We start from the raw sequence: 20,823 nt of genomic DNA on the forward strand, positions 1-20,823 counted from the left end.
TTGAGTTGGAAAGGAGTTTGTGAAAGTGAGTGTCACTACTTTTGAACTCCAAATTCAAGCAACTGATCTTGTTGACCTTTTTCATCCTATTTAAGTGAAACAAGGTAAGGTTAGAATGAAGTAATCTCGTTTGAAAATAGAAGTATGTGCAGTTGGAAATTTAGAAGCTATATTTATATACTAAATATGTAAGCCATTCAACTAGCTACAATCTAGTATTTTGTCATATTTGTTGATGCCTTTTTAAGCCAGAAGGATTATTCTGAGGGAAAGACTTCTCTGAAAATTTGTAATGTTATCCGAGGTGGGATACCCCTCCTGTACTCTTAAAAATGTGAATTGCTGCTTATGCATACACCTTTGGTAAAGTGCACGCTGTTGGCTTTTTACTATTAAGTACGTACTAGTTGGCTACATCACGTACTTAATCAAGCAGCCAATTAAGTTCAGATATTCAAAGTGCATTTTGATTTGAAATTTCCATCTATGGCTGTTTTCTTCTCGTGGTTTAAATTTTATATATGGTGATGACATCTGTCCTGTATTCCGCACTGTTTGTGTACTACTGCCACCGTTAGGTAGTGCTATTCCCCTCCGTTAATTTATAGCTTCTCTGGAGGTAGAAAACTGAAATTTTATTTCTCTTTTATTACCATTTAAAAAACAAGAAAACAGATGACAAAATTATGTCATTTTTTTTGGAAAAATGTGTCATTTTCGTCGATTGTGTCATTTTTTATCGAAAAATGTGTCATTCGCGTCGATTGTGTCACTATTTCGACTGAATGTGTCATTGTGTCACGCAACATCAAATTGTGTCATTTTGACACAAAATGTGTCAATTTGGCAGCCTAGTTTGTGGGGCATTGCTGATGCATCCTTTTGTCAACCTTCATGCAAATAGTTTGTTTTTGAGTTGTTTATTTCTCTACATTTACTGAATTCTTCACCTTAATGCTCTTAGCCTTAGTAGTAGTTGCAATAGAAGCAGTAGCTGGTCGATTAATCTTCCCCCGAAGCATTCTGTGAAAGTTCAAACTTAATACTCTAGGCCATTTTTGAAATACGCCTTTTGGACAACCTGGATGCATATTGCGTGTTGTTATTTGGTTCAGTCAAAACACAGTCTTTTTCCTTCAATATTCCCTTAAGGTTTTACTTTCATACCCTTAGCCTTAGCACTAGTAATATCAAAGCAGTATTTGTAGCAGTAGTAAGAGTAGTAGTATTAGTATTAGTGTTGTATTAGTAGTAGTAGCAGTAACAGTAGTTGCAGTTGTATTAGTTGCTGTAGTAGTATGAACATATTACCTTTTGGTCAGTTTAAAATCCCCCTCGTGATGCCCTGGAAGCTTCAGCTTTATACAATAAGCTGTTCCTAGGATATTGCTGATGTGCAGTTTTGACAACCTGTACGTACATAGTATGTTTCCTTTTAGTTAACTCTCCCCTCAACATTTCCTTAAATTATCACCTCTATATCCTCAGCCTTAGTGGTAGCTGCTACAGAAGCACTGGTTGTAGTATTAGTTGTAGCAGTCGTAGTATTAGTAGTAGAAGCAGTAGCAGTAGAAATTGTAGTAGCATGCAAATGTTTCTTTTTGGTTAATTTAGCAATCCCCCTCATTCCCTGAAAGTTCCAACTTAAAACCCTAAGTCGTTCCTGAGCTTCATCCTTTGGTAACCTGTATGCACTTAATGTGTTTTTATCTAGTTCAACGTTTTCCTCAATATTATTTTAAAGCTTCACTTGGCTGCCTTTGGTCTTTTTAAATACTGAATGTCAGACATGGCCTCTTTCCCAATAACAAACACTATACGTAAACAATAATCTATCCCAAGAGCAAATACTATATCCAAACAGGATATCGAGGGGAGGTTGACGTCATACAATTTTTTAAAAATATTTAGTTTAAAGTTTTTTAAGAAAAACTTTATTTCTCTTGAGGTATAAAAATAAAACGTATATAGCTGGTGAAGAAACCGCACGGAAAATTGGAGATCATAGTATTAGCTTAACAACTGCCGTCACGCTCAATACATGCCGAAAAGGTAATTCCAGAAAAGAGAATAAGGCTTTTATCGTATTGCCAGGAGTGCTTTCATTGATCGAGCAAACAAAGGGTCAATATGACTTATAAATAATAGAGTTATGTAGGTGATTACATAGAGAGCTGGACGCACCCCATTCTTTTAGGTGATGAGTTATGTTCCAGAGGCTGGGAGGGGGATATAATTAAAAGTTTGAAAAAATGATTTTAATGCCATATTTTGAAAAGTAGTAATTTTTCTTAGTTTCTTGTTAGGGAGGGTTATATATATATATATATATATATATATATATATATATATATATATATATATATATATATATATATATATATATATATATATATATATATATATATGCATATATAGGCCTTCCAGATAGGATAAAAACCCTCCAGAGCCATTTCTGGCGCATAGGACTTCGAGTCGACGTTTCAGTTGCTTGGTCCTTTTTACAGGGACAAGTTGCAAACTTGTCACCCAATTTTCCTTTGGCAAAGATTGTCGCAGGTGTAGGTTGCACGCGCAAGGTAGTGAGGTATGCAGCAAGCATTAGCTCACATTACTACCTCTGTAGTTCTTAGAATATCCAAATTCCGCATGTTCCAACAGTAGGTATTGATTTAAAGCCGTTAATAGCTTGTCATATTACATGTAATACCAATCCTGATTCGGCTCGAGAATGTCACTTGTTTGGCACCTTAAGAAGACTTCAAAATTTTTATTTTCTTTCATTTCTGATTGATTTTTTGTTCTCTTCGATTTTCAGTTTTCTCAATCTCTTTTTCTCTTTTTTATTTCTTTTTTGTAATTATCATTTTATTTGCTGTTTTGTACTAGTGTTTAAATAGTTAATATTTCCCCCCCTATTATAAATTTGTTTTTCCACATTGTCAAGATCGAAGGTTTTTTTTTTATTTACATTTTCTCTAAATGATAAATTTTTCATTCTAATTGTGTTGAAAAGGAGAGAATGAAAAACAATGTGATTGCAGCTGGCTATGCTTTTTTGCGCTCAAAAATACTTTGTGTCAATTGCTGGTTCAACTTTAGCATAAAGAGAAGGAAACTGGGTGGATGGTAACCATCATCATATACAGGATGTTTTGTTCGTTTTGCGTTTTATGTTACTATTTACTTTGATTTCGTAAAATTGATTTTTCGTTTAATCAAACAGTTTGTAATAACGAACTGTAAGCAAAAAGCGACCCAACTCAATGATAAACGAAACTCTAAAAAACTGAGCATTGATGCAAATAGGTATATGAAAAGAATCGGTTTATTATGCTAGCTTAAATAAAAAAAAGTTTTTTTTTTAACTGAAAATAAGGAGCGATATTAAAACTTAAAACGAACAGAAATTACTCCGTGGATGAAAGTGGCTGTTCCCTCCTCACAGCCCCGCTCTTTACGCTAAAGTTGTTTACTGTCTTATAAAGTAAAATTGAGAGAAACAGTCAAAATTCAGCGTAAAGAGTGGGGCGTTGAGGAGGGAAACAGCCCCCAAATCAAAGTAAATAGTAACATAAAACTCAAAACGAACAAAACTTATCCTGTATATGATGATGGTTACCATCCACCAAAAAATTCTTCCGTGGAAACTTTTTCCACGGAAAAAATTTCTGTTCGTTTGAAGTTTTAATGTCGTTCCTTATTTTCAGTTAAAAAAAAACTTGTTTTTCTATTTAATTTATGAATATTTTTGAATTAATGCATGTTTGATTTGGGCTCTCCGCACATGAATAATTAAAACGAAATTTGTCTATTAATTTTTTTTTTTACTAAATGGTTTTCTTTTAGTATTGATAGGATGATTTTGAGGAAAAGTGGTAGGGGAGGAGGCCTAGTTGCCCTCTAATTTTTCGGTTACTTAAAAAGGCAACTAGAACTTCTAAGTTTTAACGAATGTTTTTATTAGTAAACATATACGTAACTTGCGAATTATCTTACGTAACGAACCTCTATTTTCGAGTAATTTTATTATGTATATGAGGGGGTTTTCCCCCTCGTTAATGCCTCGCTCTTTACACTAAAGGATTAATTTTGTCCCAATTCTTTAAGAATGATCCCTGAATCACAAAGGCCGTAGAATAAGTACTTGAAATCACTAAAAATTCTTTAGCGTAATGAGCGTGGTATTTAGGAGGAGATGAACCCCTTATATGCGTAATAATCTGTGGTCGTTTTAAGTTTTAGTGCTGCTCCCTACTTTCAGGTGAAAAAACTTTGTCATAATTATTTTTTTATTGTTTTTTTTTAAATAATGCTAGAAAATAATGCGCCCCCTTCATGGAATTTCTCTTCCCCCAAGACAAATTCCTCCAAGTGAAGATTTTTCCACGTGGCCCTCTTCCCTCACCCCCCCAACCAAAAAATCTCCCTTAGAACGTCTGTACACTTCCCAATAACCATTGCTGTATGTAAGCACAAATCAAAGTTTTTAATTTGCAGCCCCTCCCCCGGGGATTGTGAGGGAGTATGTCAGCACCAAAGACATAGTTATTATGTTTTTCGACTATGTTGAACATAATGGCTGTCTCAAAATTTTGATCCGTTGACTTCGGGAAAAAATTAGCATGGGAAGGGGCCTAGATGCCCTCCAATTTTTTGGTCACTGAAAAAGGGCACTAAATCTTTTAAGTTCCGTTATAATGATCCCTCTCGCGACATTCTAGGACCACTTGGTCGATACAATCACCCCCTAGGGGAAAAAACAAAACAAACAAACAAATAAACACGTACCCATGATCGGTCTTCTGCCAAAAACTACTAAGTTTTACATTTTTGTATATGCTTGAAACTTCTACAGCAGGGTTCTCTGATACGTTGAATGCGATGGTGGGATTTTCGTTACGATGACTTTTTGGGGGTGTTTCGCCCTAATTTCCATAAAAGGCAATTTTCACAGGCTCTTAACTTTTGAAGATAAAGACAAAATTCGATGAAACTTATATATTTAATATCAGCATAAAAATTTGATTCTTTTGATGTATCTATTTGTATAAAAATTCCGTTTCTTAGAGTTTCGTTTACTATTGAGCCGGACCGCTCCTTACTACAGTTTGTTACTCCGAACTGTTTGATGTTAAACATGTAATTTTTATTAAGTTTAATCTTACCTATTAAAGGCTACGAACCTGGGAAAATCTGCCTGTTTTTTAAAAAAAATGGGGGAAACACTTTCTAGAAATATTAGAATCTTAATGAAAATCACATCATCAGATTCATAGTATCAGAAAACCTTACTGTAGTGGTTTCAAGCTCCTATATACAAAAATGTGGAATTTTGTTATTTTTTGCCAGAAGAAATACGCATTGGATGCGTGTTTTTTTTTCGTATGTTTTTCCCAGTGGTGATCGTATCGACCCTGTCGTCCTACAATAATGCGAGAGGGCTCATTCGAACGGAAATTAAAGGTTCTAGTGCCCTTTTTAAGTAAACAAAAAGATCGGAGGACAACCTGGTCCCCTCTCTTACCCCTTTTTTTCCCTAAGTTGTCCTATCAAAATTTTGAGATAGCCATTTTGCTCATTATAGTTGAATGGCCCAATAACTATACTTTTGGATGTAACATTACCCCCATAGCCCCAGGGGAAAGGTCTTTAAGTCATAAAATTTGCCCATTTTTTACACATAGTATTTGTTTTTTTAAGTATCTATATATTTTCGGGTGGAGGGAGGGGGAATTTTCTGGTGAGGATTTTTCCACGGGGAATTTTTTATGGGTGGGGAATATTCTAGGAGGTAAACTTGTCAGGGGAAATTATACACTGGGAGAATTTGCCAGAATTCCTATACAAAATTGTTTTTAAATGCCTTGCTTTTCGCTTCTCTGTCTCAATTTTACTTGTCAAGTTTTAAGGGTAATTGTCCGGGGTAAATTTTAACCGGGATTGAATTGTCTACCGGCTATTTCCGTGGGAAGGGGATTTCTCCGTAGAGGAGGAGCCATGTTTCCTGCCATTACTTAAAACAATCAGATATTAAATTTTAAAAAGACAAGTTTTATTAACTGAAAGTAAGGAGCAACATTGAAACTTAAACAAACAAAAATAATTACGTATATGAAGGGGATTTTCCCCTCTTCAACGCATCACTCTTTCTGCTAAAGTTTGAATTTTGTCCCGATTCTTTAAGAACGACTCCTAAAACACAAGGGTCTTTAATTAGAACAATAGGAAGTTTTTTAAAAGTACTAAAAAATTATAGCGTAAAGAGCAAGGTGTTGACGAGAGGGCAATCCTCTTCATGCACGTAATAATTTCTCTTCGTTTTAAGTTTTAATATTTTTCGTTACTTTCAGTTAATTTTTTTTAAAATTTAATTTACATTAAGGATTGAAATTCCTAGGTGAAGGTATTACTTTTTCTTAATGCTTAATGTTTTTCTGGCCTCTTTAAACTGCATTAAGTTGCTTTTCTTAAATATATTTTGCTATTTTCAGGTTGTCAGTTTACCGATAATCTTTGTGATGATAGTATAGGAGAACGGTGTTTTGATGGTAAGACTTTTACATTAATTTTTCCATATATTTATTTTTTTATTAATTTCTTGTTTATTTATTAAGTAAAGATTTTATTTTCATTTAATGTTTTTTTCATGTTTATTTATATTTATTTTTAATTTAATGATCAAAATGGCTAAACAGAGAATGTATAGGGGGACCAGTATACCCTCTTTTATTGGCGATATAACCTGGTGAAAATGACCTGTTTTGATGTTGATTTTTTTTTTCTATCTCTCTTTTAAGCGGCAATAATGTCCAGCTAAAACTAATACTTCAAGCTGGTATCTCAAGGTATTCGTTTAAATATATTAATATATACTCATTCAAGGTATTCATTTAATAAAACGAAATTACAGTATATAACCGAGCTAAGCTCAAAACGAGGGTATTTCAGCCCTCCTCCTCTTGGTCTCTGTTTGTTTTGAGTAATTGGTTATGTATTGTACTATGTGTTATGTGTTTACTTCGTTTTCATTTATTTATTGAAGGTAAATTATTGAAGTTTTACACTTAAAAAATTACTTGACGTTATTTCTGCTCTTCTCTTTCTTAATGTAGCTTTTCATTTTTCATTGAAAAACTTCTTTTGTGGAAAATTTTTGAAAATCAGTTTGTGTTTGGTTTTAATTTACTGTTTATTTTTCATTTATGATTTATATTAATTTCTGTCCGCTTTGCATTTCATTTACTTACTGATTGCGGTTTATGGTAGTTATACGCTCGGCAAATTATTGGACTGCATTTTTCTCATCTTTAGTTAAATATAACTCTTTACTTTTCTTTGAAAAAAATCTTTTGTGGAGCAAGCTTGTTCAAATTTTTTCTTTAAAAGAGCAGAAACTTTCAAATTTCAGTAGAATAAGTCCCCCAGCAGTGTCCTCGAATACTCCATCCATGTGAAGTGGATATGGAAAAAAACCCACATTGAAGGCTGATGGCTCTTTATTACAGACACAAGACCTCTACTACATCCTCTGATTCAAGAGTCTATCTATGTGTGGTAGGCTGAGGGTAACAATAAAGGCTTGGAAGGAGAATCCTTGTCTAACCGGGATTGTAGCATCCGAGCAATTAACTGAGAGTGGGTATATATAGTTCTCTGGTTGTTAAATATCGTCCCATTTAACACATTCTGTAATTTTTAAGCCTTTCCAATAACTTGACACAGTATTAATACCGTTTTTTTTTATGTTTTTTACTGTCAGATTTTTATTGAAGGATTATTGGGCTCTCCTTTAGCAAAATCGAAAAATCCGATCAATGTCACTTGGTAGAGTTGAACAAATTCAACCCGAAAACCCTCTCGCTCTTTCAGGAAACCCTTATACAAATCTTTCAACCCTTTAAGGAATTTATCATTATCCTGTGCGTCACATTGTGTTTAACTTTTTTTTTTTTACCTTTTTTAAGCTTTCAAATTTTTTAATCCTGCTGACCAATCACTATCAGTTGGGTTAGTAGTTTTTAATGCCTGTTAAAACCATGCTAATATGCCGAAATTTTCTCCAATTTATATATGCTATTTATTTATTGCCTTACTTCAGTTTGGATCATTATAATCCTTCATTCTTCAAAGAGCTCGCAAAAAAGCTTTCATCCAATTTTCTTCTTCTTTTCAATTTTAATCTTCGACATGATTGACAAAGCACTCATTTAATATTCTAAGCCTTTTCTAATGGAAGAAGAAAAGGGGAATGGTTTTACCATACTTTTACCCAGACGTTTGATCAATAATTATGTTACTTTTCTCCTTTTTTAAATTGCACAGTAACAAAGGCTGCACCCGTTATACTATTTATATAATTGTTGAGGCCCCGTAACGCCTAACCAGTAGTATAAGTCCTTGGGCTATAGGGACAGAAATACAAAAGGCGAAAAATATTACTTCCGCTGAAAAACTCTCCGCCCCTCCAGGAACCAACCAGGACCAATCACTATCAGTTGGGTTAGTAGTTTTAATGCCTGTTAAAATCATGCTAATGTGCCGAAATTTTCTCTTTTATCATTTTTCCATACTTCTTGGCATAGACTCCAATTTATATAATGCTATCTCTTTATTGCCTTACTTCAGTTTGGATCATTATAATCCTTCATTCTTCAAAGAGTACTGAAGAATGTTAGTTCAAGAATGTTAGTTCATTCAGTGAACATCTGTATTTGCACAATACAATTTTCAGCCGGATTAACTCTCACAAGTAAATTCTTTGATATTTTTTCAATGAATTCGGAGTAATAGCATCGTTTTTGCGAGCGCTGTACAAAATTTGATGTGAATTATCTTGGGCGTTCGTTTATCTATTTTTTGAAAATTATAAAGATTATTGAAAATAAATATGGTTAAGAAAAGCGGGAAGCGATCAAGACAAAGTGATTTAGAGGATTCAAGAGGATCTACAGAGTCGACTAATAATATCTCAAAGTGAGATAAAATCCTTGAAATAGTCGAAGCAATTAAAAATGCTGTCTTAGAACTAAAAATGGAAATCGTTGACATTAAATCCAACTTAGAGTCCCTAAAATCTCGCGTGGAAGATCTAGAATTAGCAAGAACGGCCCAAGAAAATGAATTATCTATTATCAAGCAGGAAATATTCGCGTTACGAAACCAAATTGAAAAGGAGCTTGGTTTGGGTGAAATAGCATCTAGAGTCCTTGTGTTAGAAAACATGAATAGAAGAAGGAATGTTATTATATGGAACATTAAAAGTGAATCTAAATCATAGGCTAAAGACCATGTTGATACCTTACTTTCCCACCTTGGATTTAATATCCGATTTGAGCTACTTGAGTTTACGGATAGATTTCTCAAAATCCAGCTTCAGGATGATAAGAACAAATTCTGTATACTTCAGGGAAACAAGAAATTACGTGAAAACCCGTTCGAAAGAGGAGCCGGACGTAAATCCCCTTATATGACAGATGATGTGACAAAAGGAGTTCGTGACATTCGCAATTCCCTTAGAATTAAACAAACAGAATTTAAAGCAAAGGAAATTAGTGCTTAGATCCCCCCAGTGGTACCACCTGTATTGTGCTTAATTGATAACGAAGAAAAAGTAAAGCTTAAGTGGTATAAAGTCCTGTAATTGAGATACATGCATGAAAAATAGATATAAAGATAGAAATAGTCGCTTAGTATTTCTTTTTTTTTAGTGGATTATAGTTTATGATGAGTATTTGTGATTTATTTATTGGATTTATGACTGTAGTTGGCCTATGATCTAGCTCATATATCCGTGTTAAATTGCGCTTGCCTTCATATGATGATACGTATAATGGCTGAAATAAATAAGAAGCCAAGAAGAGATTATGTTCTTCTTTTTTTCCTTTTCTTTTTTGTTGCTATTGTTATTCTTATTTCTATTTTATTTTTCATGGTCCTTATTTTCGAAATATTCGTCTTTTTTCTCTTCTTCTTTACTTTTCTTTCCTCTTTTTGTCTGTACATTGGCTCACTGACATGGGATGTGGAATTATCATTGAATTTGGATTATGGATGATTTAAATATTTTTCAAGTCCCTGCTGGTAGGTTGGATGAACTGGAAAAATATCCTCTTGACATAAATAAATATTTTCATAAATTTTCGTCACAAGATCAAGATTTGTCAGTTCCTTATATTGCACCTAAAAATAAATATTTATGTATTCATGATCTTCCACCTTTGAATAATCATATAAAACAAATGTAATTTTGGAACTTAAGAGGACTAAATAGCAGCCTAAATTTTTCGCATGAATTTTTTAAAGTATCTTTAACAGATGTGTTAGGAGTTTGTGAAACATTCCTTGCCGAAAATAATACGTTTCAACATTATGAAAATTATCGATTTTTCGGTGTTAGTCGTAAAAAGATCAGGAGGGGAGGAGTAGGTATTTTATACGAGATGACTTTACATCTTCTTTACGTAATGATTTTATGATTTGGAATGTTGAGATGTTTTGAGAGTTGTGTAGTAGAAGTGAATAATGGAAGAAATACGTTTTTGATAATTGTAGTATATCGGCCACCATTGTCTAGTCTTCAAGAGTTTTTAAGACAATATGAGCCATTGCTAGATGCTCTCACCCAACAACACCATCTATTTTAAGTAATGGGAGATTTTAATGTTGATTTAATACGTCATAATACTGTGACATCTAATAAGGGAATGGAATTTTTGAACATTTCATTTTTGGATGATTTATTTACTACCGTCAAGAATTTGTGATAACCATGCAACACTTATTGGTAACATTTTCACATCGCAAAATTGCTTTGATACCCATATTATTTTAAATGACACGTCTTATCATTGTGTTGTTGTTTCTGACTTCCCTGAATCAGGAATGGAGCGTGGAAAGAGACCAAACAAAATTTATAAGAGGGTAATTAACCAGAAAAAAATAGATGAGATGAAAATAAAAATAAGAGATCTAGACTGGAGTGATCTGTTAAATACTGAAGACCCAAATCAGTCAATTGCTTTATTTTATAGTAAGTTTAACCAAATATTTGACCGAGTATGTCCTTTGGTATTAAGAAAAAATCAGGATTCAACTCGTAAGCCATGGGTTACTCAAAGCTTGTTAAATAGTATAAAAGAAAAAAATAGATTATATAAGGTAAAGATACAGTATCCAAATGAAATTAACATTGAAAACTTCAAAAAATATAAAAATCGGTTAACTTTTGTTCTCAGAGAGGCAGAAGCAAAATATTATCAAAAGAAATTTCGTGAATGCGCATTCACCGTGGAAAACATGGAAAATTATAAATAAAAGAATAAATAATGTCAAAACAAGAAATATTCCATCCCATATTACAACTAATGATGGAGTTAAAATAACGAATGAGAGAGTAATGGCAGAAGCATTTGCTAACCATTTTAGGAAAATTGGACGTGATCTGGTGGATCAAATTTCTGATGGGACAAATAATCATAGAAAATATATTCCAAATAAATTAGATAAGACTATTTTTATGGGGTATCCAGTTCTTGGAATTTAAAAAAAGCTGTTACTAGTTTGAACAATGGATTTTCGATAGGATGTGACGGTATGTCGACTTCTCTGTTTAAAGAATTAGCTGAAGTACTTAGTCAGCCGCTTTTATTTATTTTTAATTCTTGCATGAAAAATGGTCTTTTTTCCAGTTTGTCTTAAAGTAGCTAAGGTTTTACCTTTGTTTAAAAAAGGCGATAAAGATAATCCAAATAATTACAGGCCCATTGCTATTTTATCACCCATTTCTAAAGTTTTTGAAAAAATAATAAAGAGTAGATTTACTTCATTTCTGGTAAAGGATATTTTTTTTTCTCCCAATGAGTTTGGTTTCTTGCGTGGTAGGTCAACAGAGCAAGCAGTAGCTGCTCTACATAATTTCTTGTCAGATGCTATGGATGATAGTTACTTGGCGGAAACTATATTTTTTGACATTAAAAAAGCTTTTGATACAATAGAACATACAATTCTTTTTGATAAATCGGAAAATGTAGGAATTCGTGGAATAGCTGTTGAGTTAGTGAGATCTTATTTATTAGAAAGAAGTTTTACAATCCAAGTTGGAGAGGAATCATCTCATATTTTTCCTTTAGAAAATGTAGGGGTTCCACAAGGGTATGTATTGGGGCCGTTACTTTTTTTTATATACATAAATGACCTTCCAAAATGCATGCCTTCGGATGATGAATTACCAATATTGTTTGCAGACGACGCAGCAATTAGTTTGAAGGCTGGCAACGAGGAGGACCTACGAATGGCCCTCAAAACTGTTGCTTTTAATGTAAACTCTTGGTTTCATGCTAATCGACTAATACCTAACCTAGAGAAGTCGGAATGTGTGGTTTTGGGGAGAAACTAGAGAGCAGTGAAGTGTGTGTCATTTCAAACTATTAGTATTGCCCGAACTTCGAAGAGGAACGTTGCTTGTATGGGTATGAAGCCTTTGTTATCCACTTCATACCCCTCGCTCTCCAAAAGCCACCAGATGAACGTAAAACAGTCAAATTTATGCCATGCGGTTGCTCAAAGCTGTGTTGAAAGGGTTACTTGAAACAGCAAGTGCAATTCATATCGTGGGTGGCGGGCATGATTGACTGTTTGGTCACTCTGATCCTAAAGGTGGCAGCATATCTCTGAAGGACTGCAGGGGGTATCTCCAGCTACGTGGCTGATGCTCGACAGCCTACTACACCTTCTCAACGAACTTAAAAATTGGAGCCTGGACAAAGATTTTTGCAAAGACAAAGAGCAAAGTAAATTTGATGAAAGCAATTTATGAAACAACCGGAAGCAAATGGATTTGACTATACAAGCAGCTTAAGTACTGCCGATACCTTGCATTTATGACTGTTGTAGGATTTGAAGACAGGATGAGAGCTCTATGTGTAAGTCATGATGTTGATTCGCTCATTTTCGAGGAATTTCTGTGTAGCTAACATGAGGAGGTGCAAACCAGCATTGGTCTGCACGTCGCCTGTTGCTTCGAAACGGCTTTGAAAGGGTGACTGTTTGAGCTAGCGGTAATGATGTAGTTGTAATACTAATACTATTGGAAGAATTTCCTCGTCTCCTTAACATTTTTCTTGGGGAGAATGTTGTGCCTCATCTCCTCGTGAAGTTTCCAAATTATCATGTCCCTATTGATCTTTTGTCCAGAAAAGAGAAAGCAAGCGTTGAACTGTCTTGGGCTTGTTCAGTGCATTTCTGGGTGTGACACAACTCGTTATTTACTGTAAGCATTCTTACAATCAGCTTGAATCTGGAATTACTTATTGATTACAAAACCATGGCTGACAAAACCTTTGAGTTATGGATGGCAATTTTCTGGACAGGATGTTGTTCCTGTTGTTTCAACCGCTTCCTCGTTTCCGTCGGGATATTCAAAACTCTTTTGAGAGTGTAACAAAATGTGCACCAAGAACTGTAAATGGCTTCCTAAATTTGTGATGTTTTGTGTGCTTGAGCCGGAAAACGTGATAATTCGCCCGAAGTAGCATAATATATGAGGAATTTGTGGTCAATTTCCTTAGATTCTTTTTCTTTCTCTTTTTTTCTTCAAAAGCTCTATTTCTGCTGCTATTTTTTTTATTTTGGACAAACTTCTGATGAGGCTAGGACTCAAAATCTGTGTACTTTAATCTATTCCAAATGGATTCAGTTTTGACTCTACTAACAGAATGGAGTTTCAAAGGTGTTGTTACCTTCCTGTGCATCCCCAATTGCTCTGTTCCTCCCCCCTTGAACATAACTCTAATTAAGTACAGGAAAGTTGGTTTCTAGTGTCACCACTTAGGTATGTTTTAATAATGTGCAGTTAGGAAGCAAGATCTCATTGTGCTATTATTTTTTTTTTGTTTCTCTCTCAGTACCTTAGTCTGTTTCAAATTTTAAGTTCCAACCTCTCATCTAGGTAAAAAAAATGAATTGACCACGTCATCGATTATACAACTAGGTGATATCTCCTTTGGCACACAAAATTTTCGTAGCGCCCACCTATATTCGTTTTTAGCAACCAATTTTGCCCCTGATAAATTCCTCAAACCTTCTTTAGTTCGTTGAAGCCTGTGATATTGGAATTTCGTTGGCTGGGTCCCTGAATGTATTTGAAAAAGGATCAGTTTGAAACCTGTAGTTTCAAACCCGTAGAAACAGGTAGAAACCTGTAGATCCCTATGGCCAAGACAAAACATCATATGACAAATTAATTTGGAAACATGCCTCCCTAAAAACTGGGGTCCAAAAAGGACCAAAAAGTATTTACCTATCAGCTCAAAAATTCAATCTTTAATTTTTTCTGCCAAGAGTACCCCAGGTTACAAGAAAGAATAGAAAAAAAAATTTATAGCTTCTCTCTCTAAAAAAAAGAGATTTTTCTTTTCTCGAACGACTTGAAACTCACACCCGTAAGTTTCTAAGTGGATGGGCCACAAATACACCAAACTTAATACAGATTGCGACTATAAGCTTTTCATTCGTAATGAATCTTGTAATGAATCTTGCTTAATGAATCTTGTATATTTGGAATCAGCATAAAAAGCCAATTTGTTTGATTCATTAAATGTTATCAAAATTTTGTCTTTAGAGGTTCAATTGCTATTTGGTCGAATCGGTCCTTACTTATAGTTTGTTATTACGAACTCTTTGAATGAATTACTCTTTTGTTGCCGTTATCACTCTTTCTGGTTTCGTTCTCCTTCTCGTTCTGGTATGTGATCATAAACAATATAAAGTCAATCATCTCCTTCTTCGTTTTCCAGGATCGAAAGTCACAAGACTTACTTATCCCACTAACACTAACCTTCTTGGATGGTTAATAACAAACAACGTCTTTCTAACCTCCCTTGCTTCTAAAACTACCCTCCTTGGATCCAAAAAAATGACGTCAATTTTCTACTTCCTTCTGCATTTTCCAGGATCGTCATCACTCGTTTCCAATTAGAAATACGTTCTTAAAAAAGAAAGTAAAGATCTACATTAAAACCTAAAACGAACACGAATAAATTCATATAACAGTTAAAGTCTAAAGTAAATAATAATCCCATCGAAATAATTAATGGATCCCAAAATGGAGAGAATTTGAAATGAATAGTGGTGTCAAATATAAATATAACTAATACTGCTATGGTCAAATAGATGATTCCTAAAATAAACAGTAATTAAAATTAATAACAAAGTAAGACTTACACCAACCAAAAATTGCTTGAAATAAGAGCAGGATTATCATCTCTAAGCCTTCGAAAGCCTAGACGATCCTTTGTTTTCTATTGAAAATCATATATATTGCAAATAGAGCTGCTTTTACTTGTTACGATGTCAACAACCAAAAACAAAACCGTAATTGTAATCAAGGTTAAATGATAAATAAGTTTTTTTTGAAGAATAACTGCTCTTGTGATTTCTAATTTAATTTTGTTATTTTGTAGAACACCTTTTACGGAAAGTATTTCATTTTATTTTATATAAAAATACAGAAAACGGATGCCGAAATAAAAGTTTTAAAATGACTATTGGCAATTTTTGAAGAAATATATTTAGTTCGCTGAAATAATACCTTGAATATTGCAGTCTCATAATAATAAAAGAGAACCCACTTAAATTAGGTAAGAACAAATAACGCTTTTAAAACAACAACTTTTACCAAAAGTATTTAATTTATCCTATTTCATAATTGAAAATCTGAAAATAGAGGTCTAAATAAAACTTTAAAAAGAGCATATGTAATTTTTAAAGAAATCTCTTTAATTGGTTGAAGTAACATCTTGAGTTGATGAAATCTTTAAATTAATGAAAATTATCGGAGAGTCGGTAAAATATTTAATAACAATGAGCTTTGATTAAAACCAAAGCATTTTTGTATAAATAATAATAGGAGCTCAATCTTTTCGGCTTAACGTTGAGAAGCCTCTATGAGTAGGGAAAGAAAAAAAGGGGAAAAAAATAAGAAGCGTTTCTTATTCTTATTGATCTCGGGTTGAAGGGCCAAAAAATTCTATTCTATCATTTCACCATAACTGGAATCTTGACTTTGGAATCTAGACTACTTGGAATCTGGACTATGCAGCTAGCTAGATAAAAGCTCTTTTGGAACTCTGTTTCTGCAGTTTATGTTTTACAAGTGTTATTTCAATTCAATGCGTTCTTATTTCTTATTTGGAAAGTGTTTGAAAATTTTTTTGTCCTTTTCAGACGAAGTCTTCGGAAGATGTTTGCCACCAAGCTTGGATTTTGAGGGCTCAGATATTTTCTTACACAAGTAAGTACAATGGAGAGTGCATACACAATAATAATTTCTACAGCCTGATTTCCCAATCCTTTGAGGAGTCCCGCCTAGTTTTAGTTTCCATTGTATTAATTTTCCCCGGTCAATTTCATACGCAAACGTTAGTCATAGAAATTTGTTAGATGAATCTCTCATAGAACATATTTCTAGAAATCAAAAGAACTATAGGGCAACCAACCGATGTTCCATACCATTCTTTGACCCCACGGCCCGCCGTTTCATTCCTTGACCTCAGATATAATTTTCCAGATAGGCATTTTTATAGTCGAAAGAGTCAATATATGTGACTCACGGATGTTAAATATGTTACCCATGATCAGTCAGACAGTTACGTTAAACCAACCGGTTTACAAATCCTCTGGAAAACATCTAAAAAATCCTTCTGTTTGCAATAGCCAACAGGTTAATATTAATCATGCCATCTTATGAAATCGTTTGTACGAGGGAAACGGTTAACTCATACAATCCGAAATACTTTGCTCTTCACTCCAAATTGTTTTAATATTTAAAAAAAAGCTTCTTATTCTAATCAAACACATTTTTATAGTTTTAAGTTTTAATATTTCTCTTTATTTTCAGTTGGAAAAATTTGTTTGTTATGGTTTTTCAAACAATGCCAATAAAACTGCCTTCCCCTCCATGGAAATCCTTCCTCACGAAAAATTTTGCCATGGACAGTTCCTCACACAAAAAATTCGCTCTGAAAAATTCCTTTCTCACTGAAAATTCCTCTGGAGAATTATCTGCCGACAATTCCACCGGAAAAATTTTCTTTAGCCGACTTTCATTTGAAAAAAATGTTTTTTATTTAATTTTTGATCGTTTTTCAAACCATTGTGGCAATTCCTCCCTCTGTGGAAACCTTTCCCCTGAAATCATTTCCTACCCAATGCAGCTTCTCCGGCAGAAAATTCCCTTTTGGAAAATTTCTTCCTCGGAAAATCTTCTTCTCACGGAACAATTCCCCTGGCTATTTAAACCCTGCAGGAAAAATTTCAACTCGCATCCTCTCTGACTCGCAGGCTCTCTGATATGCTAAATCTGATGGTGTAACTTTCATTGCGATTCCTTAACTGTTTTTAGGTGGGGGGGAGGGGGAGAATTTCCTTCTTTTTTGAAATATGGTAGATTTTCTCAGGCTAGTAGCTTTTGATAGGTAACATTAAACTTGGTGAACTTTAGGTATTTGGGACCAACATATAAAACGTATTCCTTCGGTGTATCTATTGTTATTAAAATTCTGCTTTTTTGAATTTTGGTACCTTATTTACATCAGTCCTTACTCACACTTTGTTTCCAGGAACTGTTTGATACAGTCTTCAAAAAAAAAGAAAAAAGAAAAAAAAAAAAAAAAAAAAAAAAAAAAAAAAAAAAAAATTTTTAGACTTAGTGGGCTCTTTTAAAATTTTGTATATTATATAAGGCCCACATACCTCCTTAAGAGAGGGTGAAATGACTTTCCAATTTTAAATGAAACCTTCTGTAAAGTACTTTGCAATCTATGTAGAAAAATAAGCAGTATTTTGCATTTAATGATTTACACAGAAAATGTAATTGGCTTTGTCTGATTCTCTTTATTTTTGTCGTTGCGATCATGTTGGAAGTTTTAATCGCCAAAAATATGACAAACCAAACGAAGGTAGGACGAATCTTATATCTCAATGTAAAAAAAAAAGAAAGAAAAAACTGTCAGCCATTCTTTTTAAGATGACATTCAAAGTATTTTGTAGTTTATCTTGAAAAATTAATTGGCTTTGTCTGATTCTCTTTATTTTTGTCCTTGCGATCATGTTGGAAGTTTTAATCCCCCAAAATATCACAAGCCTGACTAAGGTAGGACAAAGCTTTTCTCTAAGCGTAAAAAAAAGAAAAGACACAACTCTTCAGCCCTTTTTTTAAGACGGCAGTAAATTTTTTTTTGTCGTTTATACTGAGAAATATATTGGCTTTGTCTGATTCTTTTTTCTTCTGGTTCTCCTTGCGATCTATTAAAAGTTGTAAACCCACCGAAATAGCACACTCCTCTTCTTCGATAAAAGAAGGTAGGACAACGCCATTTTCCTAATACAAAAATGTGGTCCGAAATTCCCTGGATGAAGGCTAACTTCAATAGCGTTATCTATATAAAATTGATTCAAAGTCTGTGTACATGTGGATCTTTAGGTGTGCATTAAAAAGGGGGAAAACTGATAGAAAAATAATTCCATCAAGTTTCACTTGTTATTTCTATTAAATATTTTTAGTAAAAGATTTTCCTTTTAAGTTTCTTATATCATACCAAACCTAAACCAAACCTAAATACAAAAAGGTCATAAATGATGCAGATTGTACGGTGGTTGAAGTACGGTGTACGGTGGATTGTACGGTGTACGGTGGATTGTACGGCAGATTGTACGGTGGTTTAGCAACTGTCTATAGATTATATAAGTTATAGGAACTCTGGATAAACATGATAATCAGACAAACAAAACAACTAGGAGTAATTTTAGCTTCTAAACAAAATAGTAAAAACTATTGCATATATTTCGGCAAGCAATTCCTTTAGGCTGTTTTAAGCGCAAGAAAAAGGCTAAATTAGTGGAAAAAACCTCTGAAATACAGATAAAAATAAAAATAAAATAAAAGAGCCAGAGTAAACGAAAATTATAGAATAGTCGACCAAAAATTAAAGAGCTGAAGCTTGAAATAGGAAAAAAACATCAAAAAACAAAACAAAATTAGAACAGATGCCCTCTTATACTGAAGTGAAGGCACTGCAAATCCGTCGCAATATATAGAATAGCAATAATAGCATAATAAAAATAATAAAAATAATAATAAAATAAAAAAAATTTAAAATAAATAATAAAAATAAAAATAAATAAATAATAAAAATAATAATAAAAATAATAATAAATAATAATAAAAATCCGTCACAATATATATATATATATATATATATATATATATATATAGCAATAATAGCATAATAATAGCATAAATATATATAATAGCATGTGAAACCTACGAATAATATGGGGAACATTGTAAAAACCTAGTTAATCCGGGAAGCACAAGGGGAAAAGTCTCCGTTCCCCTTACCAGTGCCTGAGATTCCTCAGTGTCAATAAAAAATAAACACAAATGTGTCTATAAAGATAGTGTATTTAATGAAATAAAGACTATTTGATCTCTTTAAAAGGGGCTGTTTCCATCTGCTGACCATGTTTGCCCTGAGTTTTATATATATATATATATATATATATATATATATATATATATATATATATATATATAGAAAATCAAACCTGGCTCATTAGGTGTCTTTAGTTTTAAATCTCTAGTTTAATATTTGATATTTGTTTTTAATTATTCAGCTTGAAAATTTATATTCCATCTTTTTTAAACTTACTATTTAATCAAAGTCTAGGTTTCTAAAACAGTAACTCTAATTCTTAATTTTGTCTAGAAGAAACATCATTTTAACGGAAATAAGATTCAGTTGGCAACCCTGGCAGTGACTATTGTAAATCTCTCAGCTAGTCCTTAAAACATATTTGAATATGAAAATTAAAATGTTACGTTTTTTACTGTTTTGTTTACAGATTCAAGCTCTCTTCCGAAGACTTTGGCGGGCTTCAGTGGACTCTCCGACATTTGGATAATTTGGGATATACCTGGACGGATTTCTATACTCAGTGCGTTGTGCAGGTCATTCTTGAAGGATTCCGGATTGGGTATGTCAGTCTTTTTTATTTGATTTTACTTAATTAAAAATTAAAGCCTAAAAGTTTGTCAGCTACTGTATTATAAAGTGAAAAAAGAAATCACCAATGCAACAGCACAAACACAGAAACACGCACACTATACAACTGAACATAAAAATATAAACTATAAAAAATAATAATAAACAATAAATATTAGATAATTAATAATATATGATAAATAATACATAATATAAGAATACAAAATAAGGAATAATAAATAATAAACAATATAAAAAAAAGAAAGACAGAAGGAGCAAGGAAGACTGTTTTCCTACTTTAGATTAACATAGATACGTACTTGAACGAGGCCTTAGCCCTATTCATCCATCCAAATACATAGGTCGAACAGCCTAGCCATAGACAATCAACCGCAAAGAATAGTCCATGGACAGGCAGTCGTGTCGTAAGTAAGTATAAGTCGTCATAACCGAATATTTAAAACTCAAACAAATAGTTCAAAGGCGACCACACAACACAAGGGCTCGTCAGGAGAATACACACTTGGCTATAGGGTTTTGGCGCTTTAAATATCCAACTTAGTCTGTGAAACAATAGCTTTTTTTTTAATTTTAATTTTCAACTTCACTCTTTACTTCCATAAGAAAACCTCTTTTATTTCTGTTTGTTCCTGTTTTGTTTTTAACATACACAATAAACCTTATAAGAATGCCTTTGTTAAATTTAGGTGATGAAATAAGGAAGTCAATATTATACAGTTCGCGGTAACGAACTGTAAGTAAGGAGCGACCCGGCCCAATA

The 20,823-nt window shown here is 33.3% G+C and overlaps 1 protein-coding gene across 1 annotated transcript in view; it reads left to right on the plus strand.

Annotated features, from left to right (window-relative positions):
* The window catches only part of LOC136026953 (uncharacterized), a 280,140-nt gene that overhangs the window by 38,388 nt on the left and 220,929 nt on the right, over positions 1–20,823 (plus strand). The window contains exons 3-5 of the mRNA XM_065703812.1: positions 6,495–6,551; positions 16,225–16,291; positions 19,903–20,034. Of these exons, the coding sequence (XP_065559884.1) occupies positions 6,495–6,551; positions 16,225–16,291; positions 19,903–20,034 (256 nt within the window). The remainder of the gene's footprint in view (positions 1–6,494; positions 6,552–16,224; positions 16,292–19,902; positions 20,035–20,823) is intronic.

The sequence above is a fragment of the Artemia franciscana genome, chromosome 5 (assembly GCF_032884065.1).
Source record: "Artemia franciscana chromosome 5, ASM3288406v1, whole genome shotgun sequence".
Taxonomy (NCBI): domain Eukaryota; kingdom Metazoa; phylum Arthropoda; class Branchiopoda; order Anostraca; family Artemiidae; genus Artemia; species Artemia franciscana.